This window comes from Pectinophora gossypiella, chromosome 10, assembly GCF_024362695.1.
Source record: "Pectinophora gossypiella chromosome 10, ilPecGoss1.1, whole genome shotgun sequence".
NCBI lineage: Eukaryota > Metazoa > Arthropoda > Insecta > Lepidoptera > Gelechiidae > Pectinophora > Pectinophora gossypiella.
This window is the reverse complement of record NC_065413.1, coordinates 11,451,282-11,473,023: the sequence shown is the minus strand read 5'-3', so window position 1 is coordinate 11,473,023 and position 21,742 is coordinate 11,451,282. Positions and strand designations below refer to the sequence as shown.

General features: G+C 37.3%; 2 protein-coding genes across 3 annotated transcripts in view; one reads left to right on the top strand and one right to left on the bottom strand.

Moving 5' to 3' along the window:
• LOC126370088 (acyl-CoA Delta-9 desaturase-like) overlaps positions 1–20,053 on the top strand; it is a 44,327-nt gene extending 24,274 nt beyond the window's left edge. Inside the window, exons 1-6 of one of the 2 annotated variants that reach the window (XM_050014807.1) lie at positions 14,375–14,659; positions 14,983–15,113; positions 15,599–15,804; positions 17,080–17,265; positions 17,875–18,070; positions 19,508–20,053. In XM_050014807.1, coding sequence (XP_049870764.1) covers positions 14,404–14,659; positions 14,983–15,113; positions 15,599–15,804; positions 17,080–17,265; positions 17,875–18,070; positions 19,508–19,720 — 1,188 coding nt within the window. In that variant the 5' untranslated portion in view covers positions 14,375–14,403 and the 3' untranslated portion in view covers positions 19,721–20,053. Of the gene's footprint in view, positions 1–14,374; positions 14,660–14,982; positions 15,114–15,598; positions 15,805–17,079; positions 17,266–17,874; positions 18,071–19,507 lie in introns of those variants that run through there. The other variant, XM_050014808.1, reaches the window with a different exon arrangement.
• LOC126370165 (clotting factor G beta subunit-like) lies at positions 1,838–13,651 on the bottom strand. Its single transcript, XM_050014930.1, has 12 exons — positions 13,628–13,651; positions 12,804–12,969; positions 12,490–12,695; positions 12,217–12,419; positions 11,955–12,021; positions 11,827–11,871; positions 7,343–7,511; positions 5,574–5,782; positions 4,899–5,092; positions 3,327–3,384; positions 2,618–2,662; positions 1,838–2,002 (listed from the first exon to the last, which is right to left on the bottom strand). Exons 2-12 carry the CDS (start codon positions 12,884–12,886, stop codon positions 1,926–1,928), a joined length of 1,356 nt encoding a protein of 451 aa, XP_049870887.1. The 5' UTR covers positions 12,887–12,969; positions 13,628–13,651; the 3' UTR covers positions 1,838–1,925.
• Positions 20,054–21,742: the final 1,689 nt, after the last annotated feature.

Below are 21,742 nucleotides of genomic sequence, written 5' to 3'. Positions count from 1 at the left end.
TATTTTAATTTTCATATCCCGGTAGGTCTTCTCCAGGAGGGATGTACATTCTGAGCAATATGCTCTTGCAAGCTCGACTGTCGGGAGAGCGAATCTAATTGTGTTCAGAACAAGCGGGTCCAAGTTTGGGCCTAAGAGGTCTTGTCTCGTGTGAGGAATGACTTTCCACTGGAGCCATCCCTCCGGCAAATACGTTCTGGCAGTTGGCTTTATTCGCTTTAAATTTTGATTGAATTATTACATCTAATACTAATAATGTTCTCATAATAATAATAAACTAACCCTCTCCCTAACCTACTCCTTCGGAGTAACAGGCGTGATGCCATTTGTTATGTAAACATTATCAAATCTCAATTCGATGCAAGTAATTCTCAATTCGGTGCCCCATTTTCTAGGGAATTGAGACCCATCGAATTGAGAAAATATCACATTTCATCAATTATCTAGTAAAGTTATCAATTAAATCAATTAATACAAAACATACAGTCAAATATCACCTAAATACTTAATTAATTTAGCACATATATTATTAAATACTTCATAAACAAAATTAATATCTTCCACCGATTTTAGAATTGACCCTACCCCAAAAAAAACCAACGATTTCGACCCTTCGAAAAACTCTCCTCTATGCAGCAGTCCGCCCATCCACACATCTCGGGCACTCGGGCGCACCTGGCTCTCCACGGGAACCGGGTAGTGGTGATAGTACTGCGCGTAGTTAGTGATGTAAGTTGACAAAACTTAATTTCACCGAATTGAGACACATGCTGGCTTCAAAATTAAAATATGTTATTGTACTAAAACTAAAAGGTTCACAATAAACACAATTACGTATTTAGCTTTATTAACTATCCCTTGTTCTGTGAACGTTGGAATTATGTTTTGGAAACTAGTAGTTTAGAAGTTATGAAGCAATAACGAGTCAATTCTGGAATGGCTTCACGTCATTTTAAGCCAAATTCTGCCCGTTTTCAAACTTCGGGATTTTTTTTTGACGCTTTTATAAAACTTTACGGTCTTCAAAATTACTCTCCACGAAGCCAAGAGTCCTATAAATACGTGAGTATTTTTTCCAAGTACGTAATTAGATGCTACAGGTACTTTTTTCACTGGAATCACTCAATCGGCTCTTCCCGTAGAAATGCCCTAAAGCGATGTTAGTTTTATAAACCCACGTTGCAAGCACAGCAGCACAAAGGTGCCAACCGAATGTGTTCCGGCGAGGATTTTCGTTTGTAATGTATAAGTTTGTAAATGCACAGTTCACACAGAAATCCGATTATACTTTACTTTTAAGTTCCGCTTCTCACTCTATGACTCTCGATATGGGCACACACATATAGCCATAATCTGTAAATGGGTAGGTATTTAGTCTTTATTTTCCTAGCAGTTATAGTAGAAATAAAGTAAATAGGTATGTCACCATAGAATAAGGAATAATACTACGTACGTGGTGTAAGTAGGTAGGTACCTCCTTCAGCAAACTGTATAAGCTAAATATATGTATATGTATTTTATTAACTAGACACTTCCCATCAAGAGAATTATAGGTATACCAGTACGGTACATCCAACTACCTATTTCTTTTATAGTTTGTAAGTGATTATCTACAGTAAAGCGTGTATACGAAATAATACGTTTATTTGTAATTATCTACTCAAATAATCTTACAAAACATCGTAGATACCTATGTAAACATAAATAGGTACACAAATTAAATATTAGCTACCTACTTACTACGTATTACAAACTAGAAGCATCTATTACATAATAATTATTTAATGTATTTATTTAAGCTCTCGTCACATTGCTGGGGTGAGGGGACGCTATCGCGACGACGGCGGTGTCACAATAAGCGCGCCCAAATTGTTCGCTAGCGCCTCGTCACGCCAGCAATGTGACGAGAGCTTTATTGTGTAATTTTAATCCGCGCATGTTTCCCCGTTGGCCGTATGAACTTTAACCCAGTCGACGTAGTTACTAACTTTTGTGTAGACACCTGAAAAAATAAGTCATAAATAAAATAATACATACATACATACATAAACTCACGCCTATTTCCCACCGGGGTAAGCAGAGACTATAGAATTCCATTTGCTTCGATCCTGACACACTTATCTTGCAAAAAAAAATGTTATTTTTAAATTTGAAACTTTCCGAATTAGTTACCTATCCTTCGTTTTTCGTACCCTGAAGACGAGAGTAAGACGAGACGAGATCTAAATAATCAAAATAATCGGGGTAATCTAAGTAGGTACTTAGATAAGTTTATTATCTCAATCTATCGTCACTAGAAACAAAAGGCTAGGTATAACTTATTTTGAGAAAGTTTTCAAATAGGTAAGTATACGTAATTATAATATACCTACTCTTTGCTTATTATAAATTTCAAGTAGCCGTAGAGCCGATGCAATGTGTAGAGCTATTTTTTCATTAAAATACCAGTAGGGTAAAATCGGTATGACTCACTAAACAAGATGGATATTTGAGCAAAATGGAGCTAAGGCATGTTGTTCTTCAGAATAAGAATAAGTAGATTGTCTTTAAATAAGCTATTTTTTTTTAATATCCTAATTAGTCTATATTCTTAAAAATATAGTGTCATTACACTCACCAGGATATTTAGGATCCGCACATCCTATACCCCATGAGACGATACCTGCAATAATAAGCCGTAAGGCATTATAATTATATATTATTAAATAACCCCACCAGGCCGATGAGGTCGGTCATTGACCTCAATGTTCGAGAGAGGTGGAAGTCCTGGATTCAAAAGTAGGGGCAGTGTGTGTGTGTGTGTGGGAGGGGGGGGGGGGGGGGGTTATGAATCAAGCAGTTGGAGCTATTAACTTAAGTAAGTATGTACTAAGCCATAGCAGGGGCCTATAGTGGCTCAATATAGTAACCCTGACACTGAGAATACATTTTGTGATCGCCGGGTAAACAGTTTTTTTATTTGCTCCCCTTTAAAAGAAAATTAAGTACCCTTAATTGTATAAGTAATGTACGCCGTAATTGTCATTATATACGTATTAGTCACAATACCGTAACCTTATAAATGTAAAATGTTTTAATACATGTCATGTGGTTATACTTTATAAATAAATACTTAAATAGACACTAGGATTGATGAAGTTGGTCATTGATGGTGTGCCATCAAAATGAAGAAGTATGCTCGAGTTTGTATGCCCTTATACAAAGAAAACTGGCGCGCCAGCCATAGGGTGGTTCCATACAATCTCTAGTTTTGCCTCCGTCGCATAGATATATTAATATGTAATTAGTAAGATGTTAGTTAATATTAATGTGGGCCCCTGCCTTACCTGCTTGGACATATTTTCCAGTAGGTTCGAATACCAACAGCGGCCCTCCGCTGTCACCCTGTAACAATAGGTAATATAATAAAATTAATAATTAAACCGATTTGTAGCACGTTTCCGCAGTTTTATCTCTTCTTTTACCTAGTTATTTACCTACACTTAGCTCTAAAATACTTAGGTATTCCTTTCTACGGAATTCTATTATAATTACGAGTTCTTCAAAGTCGAACGAAGTATAAAATTATCTAAATGGAACATATTTATAGATTTATATGGGAGATTTTCCAATCGGCGTTCCCCAAAAACACGATAGATGGCGTTGTTAAGTTTTTGATAACAGACATTATGCATTTATTTTATCTTTGTTTTTGGTAAATTATATGGTAACAAGTTGTCAACCTATAAACTTGAAAGACAGTATCATATTACTTATTATATCAATTTAGGTATACAAAATATCAATCTTTTTCTGTGAGATCATTGACCATTATTATCAATCATAGTACGTCAGCCTTATAGAGCCGCACACAGGCCCTTGATATGACTCGTGTAAGGACTGTTATAAATACTTTCTTACTTAAGTAAATATTAGGGATCGACTGCTTAACGTGCCCAACGAATCATCTATTTTTTTTCGGACAATCAGATGATTACAGCCTGTAATGTCCTGAGCAAACGAGGCACAGTCTCGCAGCGTTTTTTAGTTAGTTATGTCTCTACCGGGAATCGAAATCAGGACCGTGATCGTAACTAAAGATTTTTACGCCTTACATAATTATGATGATAAATGGTTGAACGCATTCCGTGTTTCTGCCTATATTCCACGTAATCAGTTACATCAAAGGTGGTGTTATCAGTAATAGCCTTATGTTTGAAATAAATACTAAGTATTGAAGCAATATTATTTTATTAGTAATAACCCAGAAAATAGTCAAACATAGTTTAAAATAAAAGGATTCTAATCCTATATAACGTTCGAACTAATGTCGTTCGCAGCGCGGACACTGCATATAAAAATATCGTCACCGCCCAGAGATCACGTGCATGGTCTCGACGGTAAATTACTTACGGATATGAGCGGTTCCAACCCCTGTTAATAGCCTATATAAGGTACGATTTAACATACCCAGGGGCGCTAGCCAAGATGCAAACGATTATGATACCTAATCGACAATGAAGCGAATAAAGCAAACTCGTCGTAGCGATACGCGACATCAAGCCACTCGCCGTAAAGAGACTCGCCGTAGCGGGAATAGCCGTTCGAGGAGTCGCTGTCAACGCCAGAATTCTACTTAATAATAAAAATAAAAGTTTAAATACTAAAACCCGACTACGGAAATATCACGCTCATAATAAGTATAAAACAAGAAAATATTTCTCTGAAATTCTTCCGAATAGCGATATTTAGGAGATAGCCGTCGCATGCCAATCTGTCCTAAGAGTTGGTCTACCATGGCATACGACTACGGATATGTCCTTTATCTACTTATTCTTATCGTGTGCCGCCTTACCGCGTACCTACTTATGATAGACAAACAGTGCGCGCGGTTTGTTATACTATTATTATTATAATACCTGACAACCGTCCTTTCCTTTTGAAAACGCACACATCATCGTCGGCTTCAAATGTGTTTTCAGTTTCGACCGCAAGCACTCATCGTAAGACAGAAGTCGTAAACTAGCCTTCAGCAGAGCTTTTGATGACGACAGCTCTGTGCCCATGCGACCCCACCCGACGATCGTGCCCACCAAACCAGTGAAATCTTGATCTAAAAACAAAAAATCTACTTATATATTTTTTTCATTAAGTAACTATTATTATTTATTTAAAACACAGTACAATATATAATAATATCTGGTTTGAATAATTATGATAGATATTTAAAAAAAACTTTTTTCTTATTTTATAATAGCGAAATTGACATATAAAAAACTTAATTGATGACTAATACTGGCACATTTCTCTCAAAAAATATTTCAAAATCCATCAAAAGCCATTTAAAACCTGATTTAAAAAAATAAACAAATCAAATTCTTTTTAATTTTAAATGTAAAACTTTGCGGCCATTTGGCTTTTAAAATTGAGAATTAGAATCTCTTTTTATAGGATGTAGGTACCTATTTTGTTTTTCCCGCCTTTTTATTTATCTTCCAGAATAAAACATTGAAAACTTGAAAAAATGAAACAAATCATTTTTTTTTTTGAGTGGTCTAAGGCGTACATTATACAACAATGTAATAGGTACTCACTTGGTTTTGGTAAACATATCGGTACAATAGTATCTGAAAATATGACGGGAATGTTGAGTGTCGCTATAGCTATGTCGTTCTCGTCTCGAACTGCCGTCGACGTGAAGGCTTCGTGGATGTAAACGTCTATAAACGTCCTCTTAGCCACGTTGCTAAGGTCATCAAAGTTGTCTAGACCTAATAAAGCCTCCATGGTTGTGAAGTTATCCCTGAAAATGTTGTAAATGGTTAGTAAACCTACTTAATGTACTTTATGTAAGTACATATTTTTCTTGTAAGTAGATTATTATGCGCGCAATGCAGTACATTTTGGTAAAAGTAGTTGTAGTCTTCTACTTAATACAAGTCTTCTTCTTTCGTGTGGATTGTGAAAAAAGTACAAGTAAATAATGATGAAAATTTCATATTCCGTAGTGCCAGGTTATCAGCCTTTTCTTCAAGGTGCAAAGGTGCAATTTCGGAGCAAGCGGCTGTCGGTCACAACGGCGCTACTGGTCCGCTAAGTTGTATAGGATCGATTCCGATATCGGCGTGAGTTGCCGATTGCATCGGCCGGCGCGGCGTCTTCTGAGTTCTAACGTATAGTTGGAATCGCTCTCATACATTTGCATACTGACCACAAACCAGTAGTGCAGTCGGTTGTCTGTCTTTCGCAGCGTACGTGTACTTCGGAACAGCACCGTTCTGGACTTTACTAGGCAATTGGCACATGTAAACCTCACTAATCCGTATTGAGGTGGGGACTTACTTGTGTTGTCAAATCGTAAGTTGAATATATGACTTATGTTTTTTTTTTTGCTTAAAGTCTAGTTTATTGGAACTCCTAATCTAAGGCGTTTCCCGCACTACACCGTGCACCAACGCGATTGACGGTGAAGCGGTCAGTGAGATCGCATTGACTTGTACGTGATCTGCTGATGTTTAACACACGAACACCGCCTCGCAGTACAAAGCTACATTAATCCGCGTCGTGTGAGAATCGCCTAACGCTAATGAAACGACATGGGTAAAAAAGCAATAGCTGAAAAAAAACGAATGATGGGGTGATGAGGTTGGTACTCCACCTCACAATCCACACGATAGAAGAAGAAAAACGAATTAAATCATTCGTTAAAATATCTTGCATCTGAGTCGGACTGTAAGAGATGATGGTTATTTAAGGTAGCTTGAAACCTTACATGCAAAAATATGTAAATGTAACATTGGTACTTTGTTAATTTTTCAGGCCTTCTACGTGATAAATATACCTTAATTGCATTTATCAGAAGAAATACAATTAATTGTGCACCACTGAAGATAAGATGTCTAAGTAGGTAACTCAATTATTCATTTTAAGTAAATTAATTATAAACACTATCTTTAATTGTCATTGCACCTATATCTTTATAAATATAAACATAATATGTAAATAAGCAATTAATGTCACGAAGAGTTTATGTTATTTAGATAACTACTTTAAGATGCCTTTACTTCATTAATTATTGCTTTTTAGATGAACTACTTTGTTGTGGCCTTTATCAGTGGGGACAGGTATATCATAATTAAAACACATAATAACGGGTTCTTACCGCTCCAGTCCAATCTCATCAGTCATCCCGTGATAATGGCACTTGCAACAGTGTCGAAATATCGGGAGTCTCATATCCCTATTTTAAACGCGGTAAGAACCCGTTATTATGTGTTTTAATTAGGTATATCATAGGTATCTACATAATTTATTTCTGAATAAAATAAAATAAGTACAGACAAATACAAAAGTACTTATTTACCATTTGAAACAGTGTCCCGCGCTGAGAACATGCTTATTCGTAACTAGTGCCCCGCCGCAATGCATCTTGTCATTTTTCAAAATGGCCACTGTCCAGGGATATGAGTGAGGTTCTGCCCGCCGTCCCCCCACTATCCGCATAGTCAGCGTGTCTGCTGGTCTTCCACATTCTGTACACACAACACAACATTTAAACGTACATAAGTACATAAATTACATACATACACTCACGGCCGTAATCCCTATTTGGGTATGCAGAGCTACAACTACTTAGATATGTACGGTCCCGAGTACTAATATGTATCCACTTTAAAACCGTGTCACATTAACTTTTTTGACAAATTAAGCCGTAAGTCTCATTAATGTCAAATATCATAGTGCGACAGGGTTCTAAAGTGGGGTACATGATATTGATCATGACTGTACCTAATCAGAATAATACTTGCAGCCACTTTTGATATGAAGTTTTATGATGGATATGATGTAAAGCATGGTGACAGGTGATTAAAGTGTCACCCATATATTGAATCGTTATGTTAAAGAGGACACGATCCCTCTGTAAATTTTTGAATAAAGTTAATTACCAGCCTCCGTGGTCTAGTTGTTAGAGTATCACGAGAGGATCACGATTTGGAGGTCCGGGTTGAATCCCCGATGGGGACATCGACGAAAACCTTTGTGAGACTGTCCTTTTTTGGATAGGATATTGAAGGATCACCTGATTATTGGAAAAAAAACAGGTGGTTCCGTGCTTCGGAAGGGATGTCAAGCCGTTGACTTCGGTTCATCATCATCATCAATTTAAGAGCCACGCTCTTGTCGGTGCAGCATTTTCCATGCTACTTTTTTAGGGAAAAATAGGGCAGTGGTTTCCCTCTTGCCTTCCGCCCCGCAGTACTCTGTCTGACGCAAGTGGGATGGCGCCCAGAACAGTCTATTACAAAGCCATACTAGGACTCCTGTCCTCCCCTGTACTAACCCTAAGATACTTCCCAACCCTCAGTGGAGCAGCGTGGTCGAGTATGTCCAGCAGGGACGTACCTATGTACCTAGGCTTTTTGTGTTATGTTTAATCAAATCAACATTAACATATTTATATCAAACGGAAGTGCAAACTAATTATTGTTTTGATTGTAAATTCTTGTAAAGTGAACAGAGAGGTGAAAATTTGTAGTTCGGAAATTCCGAATAATATAGGTACCTACTTAGGTATTCTTAAAAAGCTGGCCATATTTATGTGTAGGCTCGCATCATTAGTGTTCCGTATTACCAAGTTGTTACGTACATTGAACCGTTAATAGGTACCTACATAACATAAATTAAATTTGCTTTATTTAATGTTTATATAGACCTTGTCGATAACTATATGTTTAGTAATTATGTAGAACATCCTGAAATAAGTATCAGATCCTGATAGAAGAAATAAAACTAGCACATTTTTTTATTTATCATTGATAGTTATTTACAGACAAAGATAGCAAACATCTTCAATCGGAATGAATGAAAACACATTTCATATGGGAAATACATCACTGAAAATATAGTATTGTTATCATATCGCCTAAAATCTTTGTTAGTACTTATTATTTCTTATTCTAGGGTAGTAATTTCATTTGGCCGAAAATCTCTGGCCTAAAATTTACATGTACAATTATTATTTAGATGACCTCACTCATATTTTGCACCATTATACTTGGCTTTAAAAAAATGGCCGTAGATAAAAAAAATGTGCACGGAATCCTAGGTAAGTATGTCCAAATGGCACTTGGCTGGTTTTTAAAGCTGTAGGTACTTTAATTTTGTACAACTTTTATAATTTCAAAAATTTTATTGTGAAATGTAAAGCCCATAATACTTAATAAGACATCCGGTCCTACTAGCCCAAACGCCTCCACCAACCCGCACTGGAGCAGCGCAGTGTGGTGGAGTATGATGCATACCCCTTCAGGTTGATTGAGGAGAGGCTTGTGCCCAGTAGTAGGATGTATACATATTTAATCAATTTTTTATTGTTCTCTTTTAACAAAAGAGATACAACGAATTGTCAATACTTTTAAGTGCCTACTCTAAGATTAGAAAACAATTTCAGAAAATACCTTTGTGATTGTGTAATCTATAATACATTTACGCAGTTTCCGGTGTACATGATATAACTTTTTGTTTACCTTGAGTTTATATAGGTACTCTATTCTGAATGTGAAATGTGCATACTTTTTTTTAACGTGACTTATTGTAGATTTTCCTCGCATAGCATTAACTACTTGGCCGAATGAATGAACATACCCTTAGTTGTATAATAGTGTAACACACTTGTTACTCAACAGTAATCAAATAGAGGCTTATTAATGTATATCAGCTTCTTTTTGTTTATACAGAAACTCGAATATGGAGAAAACGTGAATCAACGGCTTAACATCCCTTTTGAAGCAAAGAACCACCTTTTTTTTTCAATAATCAGGTGATCCTGCAATATCTTATCCAAAGTGTCAGGATCGAAGCCAATGGAATGAATTCCATATTTAAAGCACATAATAACGGGTTCTTACCGCGTTTAAATGGGGATATGAGACTCCCTGGGGACTGAGGATATGGATAGGGAGTCTCATATCCCCATTTAAACGCTGTAAGAACCCGTTATTATGTGCTTTAATTATGATAATAACCGCGTAAACTTAAAACAATATATGAATTCCATATTCTCAGCTTACCCCCGATGGGAAATTGGAGGGAGTTTATGTATGTACATAGAAACTCGTCAGTTAAGGTCTCCAATTATCGTTCATTAACGAAAACAGCCCTGTTTAACCTAAATTGTAGTCAAAATCTCTTTGTAGTTGCAGTTTCATTCCATTGTTATTAAAAGTTATAAAATTCATCTTGATAACCTACCTACCTATTCGAATATCTGAGCATGCACGTGAGTTTACGATACCCAGATATGTACCTACATAACGCTTCCGGATTGAATCACAGTCGCCAGAAGCCGACTTGCAAATCTTGCAACTCCACTTGGTACCTACATGAGTCTAAAAATGATATGATGGACCTTACGTACCCTTATCACATTAGACTTAAACATAGCTGGCAAGAAGTAGTTTTTTACTATACACTTTATAGTAAAATTTCTGCCTAGCCCTTCAGGTATACGGCGTGATGCTATGTTATGTTGTGATGTGTGAACCTTACAGTGAGAGATAAAGAAGAGTCCATCATATTGGAAAAATCTTAGGCGACTTGTCCGATTGCCCACAAGGATGAACAGTCGCACGCATTATTGTTATTCTTTACTCCCAGTCTACCAAAACGTGCGCACTTTCGCTGATACCTATCGGTTCGATTCGCTTTAAATAACCAAATCCGTGAAAATGTAATAACGCCACAAGAGTAAATTAAGAGTCTCATTAAAGTAAAAATCATTAGTGCTTTACTTAGACTCAGTTACAGCAATTTAATTATAATAACAAACACTTTTTGCTTACGAAGACGAAATGTAAAGTTTAACACGTGTTTTTATAGCTCACTGCTAATCTGTTGTAATCTTAGAAATAATCCTTATGTGTTTACCAAGAGGGCCGATAATGCTTTTGTTATAAATATAAATTGTAACTTACGACAGTCGTCTCCTCGTACTAGCACCACCTAAAACATTGCACCATTTATTGTTATCAAGGAATGCAACACGTCACTGGGTGGGAAGCATGGGTAGACTCGCGTGGTGCGGCCTATACGAACCTGGAGCGCAGCGCTGAGCCAGGCCACACATATGCTCACTAACATCGCGTATTCGTGTGACGTCCTAATGTCTGGCACTGCACACTACACCCGCACACTCACGACTGTGTGAGATGTTGTTTCTTGATTCTTATTTACGCTCTGACGAACTGAAAATGCAGGCAAATTATCCACGCGATAATTTCCTTGTAAATTTAAAACGCCAATCCCAATCGCTATATTTTTTATTCAACTAAACTTATTGCAATGTAATTATCCAAACATTTCACGGTCTCTATCTAATCTGTTGACATGTTAATAATTAACGGGTTGAATTAAAATATGTCTTTATTGAACAATATTGTTACAAGTAAATACAAAATTTACATTTTTGCTGAGTAGAATATTATGTTTGAACTATTTCGTTCAATATGAAATTTAGTTTTTACACAACATTGTATTATTCAGTATATCGTTTCTTATCACACTATTTCCGATAAGTCACAAAAACCATGCAGGCGACCCTATTTGAATATTTATTTTTAAATTTATTCGAACATAAAAATGAAATTCTAAACTTGTAAGTGTACAATAATGATCTTCACATTAGTTCGGGGTGTTATAGGCAATACGTTCCATCTGCAGTCTGCTGCTTAATCCAACCGATGTATTTGTTGACGATCGTGTACACGCCTGAAACAAAAAATATACGTGTGAATTACCTATTTTTCCGAAAACGAACAGTAGTAACAAGGAAACTTAAATTTTAATTACCTGGATAATCTGGCATTGCGCAATCAATACCCCAAGAAACGATACCTTAAAAAAATACCGGTTTGATGATTGACATAAATTTCACAATAAGTAATGTCACATTTTGTAAATGGAATTAAAAAACTTACCAACTTGGTACCACTTCGAATTTCCAGATTTAGAATGTGTGGAAAATAATGGTCCGCCGCTGTCACCCTGTCAACCAAAATATTTGATTAGGTACCTACTTGCCTAACACGGATTTTCAATTACACTTGTCAAAGCAGTTGATCGCAATCAAGAATATAAAATAAATTCTAATTAATTTTCGAGATAATTTTATCAAAACATTAGTTAGGCAAGCCAAATGTTGAATGCTTTTTCTATTCTTCTGGTCTATTGCATACGTACTTGGCAAGCGTCTTTGCCGAGGCTGTACGCACACATCATCGTCTCGCTGACGAGGTTGTCCTTGTAAATGGCGGACTTGCGACACTTCTCGCCGTCCACCATCTTCACCTTTGTCTCTAGCAGGTACCTCGATGACGTCATCGCGCCCTGTCTCGTCTTGCCCCACCCCGCTACCGTCAGCGCCACGCTCTTGAAGTCCATCGCTGTTGACATATTTATAAACTGTCAACTTGAACGTACGTCTTATTTGCGTAGGCATCAGAAAGTAGTTACCTTCGTCCGGTAAGCAAATAGGAAGGACTTTGTCACTGAATTTGAGTCGCTTGTTGAGCGTGAGTACGGCTATGTCGTTAATGTCTCGCACAGCGTTGGAGGTGAAGGCAGGGTGCTTGATGCCGTTGGAGACGTGCAGCACTTGGAACGAGTTGTCCAGCCGGTCGTGCATGCCCACGTTCACTGTGAGATCCCGGTAGTGGACGCTGCAACCACATCGGCGGAGGTGAACTTTGATTACTTCTGACACGTGAATAGAAAAAGTTGCATTATTAATTCATTGTATGTTTTAGTATGTGATGGAAGTGACGTACCCGAAAGTAATACAATGACCGGCAGTGAGGATGTGGTAGTCGGTGATGATGGCGCCGCCGCAGTGCAGCTTGGGCCCCAACATGAGCGACACCAGCCACGGGTACTCGTGCGGCTGCACCGTGGTCCCCCCCACGATACGCCGGCTCTTGCCCGCTATGCCGCATTCTACAGAAATACATATTATTCAAACACTAACACATAATTACTGCAAAACGCCTTCCATCATTTATGATAAATATCCCCCAAACAATACTTAATTTACCAAATAAAACTCTCTTACCGCATGAACTGTTCACTTTTTGCCCTTCGACCTGACAACACAAACTGCACGGTTAGGTACTACCTTGTATCAATGAGCGTAGATTATAAAACCGTCCCATATACTCACCCATTTAATTACTACAGATAGTATGACAATCCAGATCCTTTTCATTTTATAGGCGTACTTAGGATCCGGTAATTGTGGGAGAAAAAAGTCATGATCATAGGCATCACTGCAATGATTAATGCAGCAATAAAATTAGAATGGAACTACGTGGACAAAATTTAATTAAAATCGCACACGAAGAATTGAAGTGCAATCGTGCATCATGTTTTATTTAAAATTTGATTAAAAATTGTTGCCTCAGATGGAGCGCGGTATGAGGCTGCTTCCCAGTAGGTATGCGATACATATCAAGGCTTTCATCGTGAAAACCAAACAGCCGAAATATTTCAACACATATTACACGCATTGTGATAAAATGTCATTTGTTTTAGATTTAAAACGTCAAACAATAAACATAAATTATTTTCATGAATTATTATTATTAAACGTACGCACCAGCTAGGCACTACACCGCATGAGGATAACTACACAACAACGTATTAGATTTTTGTGGGGTATGGTATGATGCATGCAATATTTCCCGACAACAATCGGTTTACTACGACAAAAAAATGTCTGAAAAAAGAATTGTTACTAGAAAATTGCATTAATAATATGAAATACTTAGATTGGTGCGTCAATTGGTGCATTTGCGTTGAATTTACTCAATCCAATTCTTATTGTTTATTTGAACGTTTTTCCTGCTTTTAGAATGACAGATATTCCTATTCAATCTAATTCCAATTTGAAATGAAATGAAATTTATTCTGTGCTTGGTATTTAGGTTACAAACAGCTGTTATTTTTCATTGAGTATCACCAAATACTGCCTTTTCAGGCATACACACAGATTATTTAAAAACAATAACAAATAATAATATCAATTTTACAAATAATCTACACACTTAATACATGCTTTCAATTATACACATAAAACCTGTTATTTGTAATCTAATTATTCTTTTACGCTGTAAAAGCATCTATCTGCAAGCCAGAGTTTAACTGCTACGCGAAACTTAGATAACAGTAAAAAAGAAACATACTGAATACAATTATTTGAATTACACAAATTCGCTTCCTTATGTTAATTTTACCTAATATTATTTCTTTACATAAATAAAAAGCTAACTGGTGACGAGAACTCAGTTCACAAATATACATTGTCTCGCGAACATCGAAAAATACTTAATTAATATATTAACAAACGTCAAAAAAAATTGTCTATCGCGTATAATGGAAGTTACTAAGAAAAAATATAATGATATAAGTGGAATAAACAATTTTAACAATCTTGATAAATCTGAAAAAGTTCTTGATAATGAAAAACTTTCTATATTAAAATTGAAAAAAAAAATAGGAACAGATTATACATATAAACATAAAGTGGTATGGCCGAACGTAATTGGATTTATTATTTTACACGTCCTATTCGTATGGGCCATATTCTTACTTATCACAGGACGCGTGAAATTAATGACGTTTTTATGGAGTAAGTTGACGTCTATTTTATTTTATTTTTTGACGTGATTTTTTGCATATGGATTTCAGTACTTGGCCGGACAAATGGGAAGAGCAGAGGGCTCTCACCCAGTACTACGCCTAATGTTTCTAATTAAGTTTAGTAAACAATAATATTGGTGACATTGGTGCAAATCCGGTACCGGTGTTCCTTTTCTCTCCATTCTTTCTCTCCGTTTGAAGCATGCCGGTATACCACAAGACTACACAGACTACTTTAGATTATGAATGTGGATTATAATGTGTAAGGCGTTTTTGGGTAACTATTTCATTAATATGTTTTTTTTTTATCAGCTCTCCTGGTAGCTTACACCGGTTCAGAAGGAGTCACGGTAGGAGCACACAGATTGTACAGCCATAAGTCATTCAAAGCCAAACCTGTACTGAGAGCTATATTGATATTGGTACAGACCATAGCTGGGCAGGTAAATAATTGAACTAATTATTTAAGTACACAAACAACGGCCTCTGTGGTCCAGTGGTTGAGCGTTGGGCTCACGATCCGGAGGTCCTGGTTTGAATCCCGGTGGGGATATATTACAAAAATCACTTTGTGATCACTAGTTTGGTTAGGACATTACAGGGTGATCATCTGATTGTCCGAAAGTAAAACGATCCGTGCTTCGGAAGGCACGTTAAACCGTTGGTTGATGTACTCTATTATACAGAATAAGTAGTTTCAAATATTCTTTAAGAGTCTATTTCTCAATATATTCTTGATTTGCTTGCCTGGAGCTTCCACAATATCAAAGCTACATTCACCTCATAAAATACCCTCATGCATATATATATTATCATTCTAAATACTTGTACATTCAGAAACTGTAAATATAATTATATTTGGACAGCCAGACGAAAAGGAAAACTAAGGATTTTAAGCTGGTTTTTGTATGAGTATACTTTTTCGCAGAACTGTATTTTCATTTGGAGTCGTGACCATCGCCTTCACCACCGCTACTCTGACACTGATGCAGACCCTCACAACTCCAAGCGAGGGTTCTTCTTCAGCCATATGGGTTGGTTGATGACCAAGAAGCATCCCTACGTCATAGAAATTGGAAGGAAAATTGACATGAGCGACCTCGCGGCTGATTGGATGATCATGTTTCAGAAAAGGTGAGTTTTTTTAGAATGAATAACAACATAAATTGTCCTCTGTCAAGAGATTTTATACGATATACTTTACAGTGTGATACTCTCTGGACGGACCACCATCTAGTTCATGGTATAAGAAAACCAGGTATGCTCAATCCTATGACAAGCCGCCATTGCTAGCCCTTTGATGACGTAAGCGTTGCCACTGTGTTACCATCAAATTGGTAACCCAACATTCCAAGAACGTAAATTTTATTATTGAAAATTAAGCTAATTACTGACTTATGTATTTAATTACTATTACTTGTCACATATACAATAATCATTAAAACTGTAAGTAAATCTTTTACAAAAAGTTCAAAATTTCCTTGCAAAGTAAATTAAAAACATTGGTCGTGGGTAATTTATTTTTTACGAAATGGCAACGCTGGATGGGATCATACCTGTTTTCTTACACCATTATCTAGTATACAATTTGTAATTATAATATATCAATAAATTGGTCTATTTTTTTGCCATGCACGTGAATGTAGAGATGTAGACTTTATTAATATAATTAGAAATTGTGTACTAGATAGTGGTCCGGTCAGGGTGCATCACGCGACTGTATGACAATGAATAGGTTAAAAAGGGCACATTAAAAAGCCATATTTCAATCTGACTACATAAACGTATAAAAGTAAGTACCCAATGTCAACAATTGTCAAATAGCAGTATTGCTTTTTAGACAAATTTCAAATTACTTCAATGTGGCCTTTTAATCCCCCTGCATTGCAAAAGGTTAAAAGACTTATTTACATCATGATGCAAATTGTCAATGACAAAAATATTTAAAAAAAATACTCGAGCTAATCTTTTAAAGTGACATACGTACTTAATTAAAAAAAATGATTTGTATGAAAAAATACTAAATAGTTAAGTATTTTTTAACAAACGAGAATATTACTTTTTTATTTTAAATAATCTTAGTAACTTAGAAAAACGCGCTACCGTGGAAAAAAGCTTAGGAATACGAGCAAAGTTTTATGTCGAATTAAATACCTACATATTTAAATCTTATCTAGCCTAAAGTGTCCCACTGTTGGGCAAAGGCCTCCCTCCATTTCTTCCAGTACTACATACTTACATACATACATAAACATAAACAGCCTATATACGTCGCACTGCTGGGCACAGGCCTCCCCTCAATCAACCGGAGGGGGTATGGAGCATACTCCACCACGCTGCTCCACTGCGGGTTGGTCCATACATATATACCTATTATTTTTAAAATCGAACTATTTTTTTCTTCCCCAGGTACTACTACTACTTATATGTGCCTCTGTCCATAATCTTACCAGTTTGGGTACCAGTACGGTACTTCGGAGAGTCTATAAGGACGTCGTTCCTCGTTGCTTATATATTTCGATGGATGACGTCACTGCACGGGACCTGGTTGGTCAACAGTGCTGCTCATCTCTACGGTACTAGGCCTTATGATAAGTAAGTACATACATAAACTTATACTTGCAATTCTTGAAAGCTACTGAATATCTTGCGGCCACTTTTGATCTTCTTCTCATCGTGTGGGTTGTGAGGTGGAATACCAACCTCATCGACTCTGGTGTCAGGGTTATTATTAAGCCCTCAAATGCCCCTGACATGGCTCATATAACGATTACTCATTTACATCAGTAACGGTCCGGGACCAACGGCTTTACGTGCCTTCCGAAGCACAGCCACTTTTGATGCAAAGTCCTAAGATGGATATGGTCAAGCCGGTGATCAGCCTATTCCACCATCAAATCGTTTTTTTGTCTTATAAAGTTCCATTCCTCTGTTCTACAAGTTACACCACACACACAATTAAGTTATATTTGTCTAAAATGATGTACTTTGACAACAAAAATGACGCCTTGTATTGCATAAATGAGTTAATAATTCAATCAATCGAAACCTAAAATCTAGAGTCGAAAACGCGACTTCAGACGCTACTAATTGTAGCTAGAACATCACGCTCTTTTATAAGTATTTACAGTATGATCTTTTTTATAAGAACCGTGATTTTTACACGTTTACGTATGATATAAGCATGGTATTATAAACTTTCAGGAATCTTCAACCAGTAGAATCTTGGTTCGTGTCGTGGCTAAGCCTTGGCGAAGGCTGGCATAACTACCATCACGTGTTTCCTTGGGACTACAAGGCGGCTGAGTTCACCAGACATTACAACTTCACAGCCTCCCTTATAAGATTTTTTGAGAGAATTGGATTAGCGTACGACCTTAAAACTGCTTCTCCGGAAATGGTAAGAACAGCTAAGTAAATAAGTACACATACATACATAAACTCACGCCTATTTCCCACCGGGGTAAGCAGAGACTCTAGAATTCCATTTGCTTCGATCCTGACACACTTCTCTTGCTTCCTCCGCATTCATCTTCTCTTTTTTTTTGACGTGACTTATTGTAGATTTGCCGCAAATGGCATTAACTACTTGGCCGGACAAATGGGGAGCGCTAAAGGCTCTCACTCGGTCGAAGGCTCTCACCGCATACCGCATTCATCAATCGCTTCATACTCGCACACCGGTTCAGAGTAGATCGTATTAAACCTTTTCTAAGGAGATCTCCAATTTGGTCATCGTAAGTCCTTCTCGGTCTTCCTCTGCCAGCCCTACCATCAACTCTCGCTTTATATACCGCTTTTGCAATTCTATTATCCTTCATCCGCTCTACGTGAATAAGTAAATAAATAAAATAAGTATACCTATACAAATAAGTATTGTAAGAGCAAATGGTTGCCTATACGGTTAGCGAAACTGATTGCGTGTGTGAAGTTGTTCTTTTTCTTATCGTGTGGGTTATGAGGTGGAGTACCAAACTAATCAACCCTGGTGTCAGGGTTATTGTTGAGAAGCCAAAGGCCCCTAACATGGCTCATGTAACGACTACACACTTATATGAGTAAGTAGTAACCTGGAGCAACAGCGTAATGTGCCTTCCGGAGCACTGATTATCTTACGTTTGGACAATCAGGTGATCAAGCTGTAATGTCCTAACCAAACTAGGGAGCAGAAAGTAATTTTTGTGATATGTCGTCACCGGGATTCGAACCCGGGGCCTCCGGATCGTGAGACCAACGCTCAACTACTGTACCACAGAGGTCGTTAACTGTGAAATTAAAGAGATAGGTGACACCTTGTTAATGAGCAGAACTATAAATAATGAGAACACAACTTTTACTGCAAAGTATTGTGACAGACCGTATGATTGCTGGAAATCAGCCCATTGACCATAATATATTGGCGTCTGTATGTTGAAATTGAGTTTTCTATCTATCTACTATCTACTCAGCCTGTATCCACCCACGCCGGGGTATAGGCCTCCTCTCTTTCACGCGATCCTTTCCGGTCCTGTTCAAGTCCATTGCTTTCCGGCATACCTCACAATGTCATGAGTCATCAATGTCGGAGGTATGTGACCTAACCTGTATTGGGCTGGTTTTCTCTTCATTGAAGAAGTCGCCTTTGTAAAATGTTCAGGTTAGGTAAGCGGACGTTGTGAAAAACGGGATAATGCTACGGAGATAATGAATGGTCTATCATGTTAGAAAGTGTTCAATCCCTGTGTCGGTTTTCACGACACGATAATATGTTCTCAGTCCTGAGTAGAATAAAATATATGCATAAACATAACATAAGTACGTAAAATAAGCACATGAGTTGAGCTAACTGTATGTTCAGGTAGACAAGAGAATCCTGCGCACGGGTGACGACACGCACGAGCATTGGGGTACGGAGGCGGCGCGCGCGGCCGTCGCAGTCGACTGGGGCCCGTTGCACCCTTTCAACCCCACCTACAACGTCACCTACCCGCCCCCCAATTCCACGGTCGTGGAGGCCGGTCTACCGCTGTACCATGAAGATGATATATTACTTGATAAAAAAGAGAGATAATAAAAGTTAGAACTTGATAGGGTTGCCACTGTTAAAAAAATAAAATAATGTACCTACTGAATTTTTCGGTTATAGGTCATATCAACAATTTTACATTTATATATGTTCAAAATATTCAAATCCATATAACATTAATAACACATTCGTTGCCCCAAGAAGTGATCCGCATTTAGGTAACTTTGAGGGAAAAATTGAATCAGATATGAAATAATGTAGTAAGTACTACGTACCTACTCAAAATATAGTATAGTACGATACTATAATAATATATTACGAGTGACAACCCTATCTATTGGAAGAGTTTTTTTTTACAATAATCTTTTAAATATGTAATCGATCCTATTCAATGTAAGTATTTGGTTTCATTGATAAATAAAGTTGTATTCTTTATCAAAATGTGTGTTTTGATTTCAACACTTCAGGTGTCGCCAGTGCCTAATACGTGAGGCTGAAACGTGGAGGCTGGAGTGGAACATGTTCGACGGCACAAATTCGGACCTTATTCAGGATCCCTCGCGGAGTGTCCCTGGCTTTGACTCCAAGCGAAAAATCTGGACCCGACAGAACCGGTGTACGAGTAGGACCAACCACGGAAAGTCAAACCATCACCTACATAAATGGGGCTTAAAGGAGTCGCCATACTGTGAATGTGGTCACCCGGATCAAACCATATCTCACATAGTGAACGAGTGCTCTCTGCACCGGTTCCCCTGTGTGACGGATGTGGCAGAGACTTGGTTAGGGGAGCTTCAGCTGGATATATGATCCACGCAGGATATTTTATTTTTATCTGCCATACGCAATTATAAATTTGTTCATACTGCATAAGTCGTTTTATATAATTACATAAGATCACGCCTATTTCTCGTTGGGGTAGGCAGAGACCACGGAATTCCACTTACTACGATCCTGTCACACCAATTTCGCTTCACTCGCTTTCATCACAGACTACAAGAAGGCTCGCCGGTTTAAAGTATTTCGGTCTTATTAATAGAGATAAAATGGTTATACCACACATTATAACGCATGACTAACTAAGAATCCAAACATCACCGAAATTGGAGACAACGACGATTATACCACAACGAAATATCTATTAAAATTAAATTTGAATACTAAAAAATATGGATATTTAAAAAATATATTTACATAAATAATTCCTACTGCTTATACTGAAACTGTTGACAAAATATTTTGTCAATCGTGACTTTCGCTTTAGGAAGGACAAACTTAATATAATGCAGGATGGTAAGCGACCTTGTGACCCTAGGACATAATGTTATTATTGAGCAGTTCAGAGACAATCATGAGCAACAAGATTACGTACTTACTTTTGTACATCGAACATTATACATTGTGCTTAAATGGATTGCCAATCTACGTGAAATGTGCGTGAACATTGCCCATGGTGTACAAAAATATTTTTATCTTTGGCATGACTTTTCCCCGTATTCTAAGATGTTTTCTCCATCCTCAGTTGAGGCGATCTGGTCTTCCTCGAGTTCCAGTAAGACATGACGTCATTAATTTTGCATGATTTTCTTGGCAGTAAAAGACCGGACCTGTCAAATCTTCACGTTTGTAGGTTTTACCTTTGAAAAACCAGCGGACCTTGTAAAAAATGGGATAATCCTATGGGAGCTGATGATATGAGTATGGTATGCTCGACTCCAGTACGTAAAGTCCTCAAGTGGAGGACTTAAAACCTATAATACCAAAATGCTCAGCGGAGATCGAGTCGAGTGGAGGAAGAGTCGAGTGAACATCTTACAATACATGTGTTAGTTTATGTTTCCATCCTTGAACATTTTTTTACAATTGTCTCATGTCGCCGCTTGCATAATTTCATTTTCAGGTAGGTACCTACTTATCTATTCTATTAATTTGTGAGTCAAAAGGGTATTCCAAGTTCAAGCAGACATCGTCGCAACATTTGTTCGCTTGTTAGAATTAACATACAAAGTAGAGTTCAAGATTTTATATTGCACAACGACCAAACAATGCTTTAGATATTCCTTTATA

What these genes read in the sequence shown, in the direction of transcription:
- LOC126370165 (XM_050014930.1), bottom strand. Translation starts at nt 12,886, where the DNA reads ATGTTGGGGCCCAAGCTGCACTGCGGCGGCGCCATCATCACCGACTAC. An exon ending in TTCGAAGTGGTACCAAGTTG is followed by an intron (nt 11,872 to 11,954) that starts GTAAGTTTTTTA and finishes TATTTTTTTAAG; the next exon opens with GTATCGTTTCTTGGGGTATT. An exon ending in GATATGTTTACCAAAACCAA is followed by an intron (nt 5,093 to 5,573) that starts GTGAGTACCTAT and finishes TTTTGTTTTTAG; the next exon opens with ATCAAGATTTCACTGGTTTG.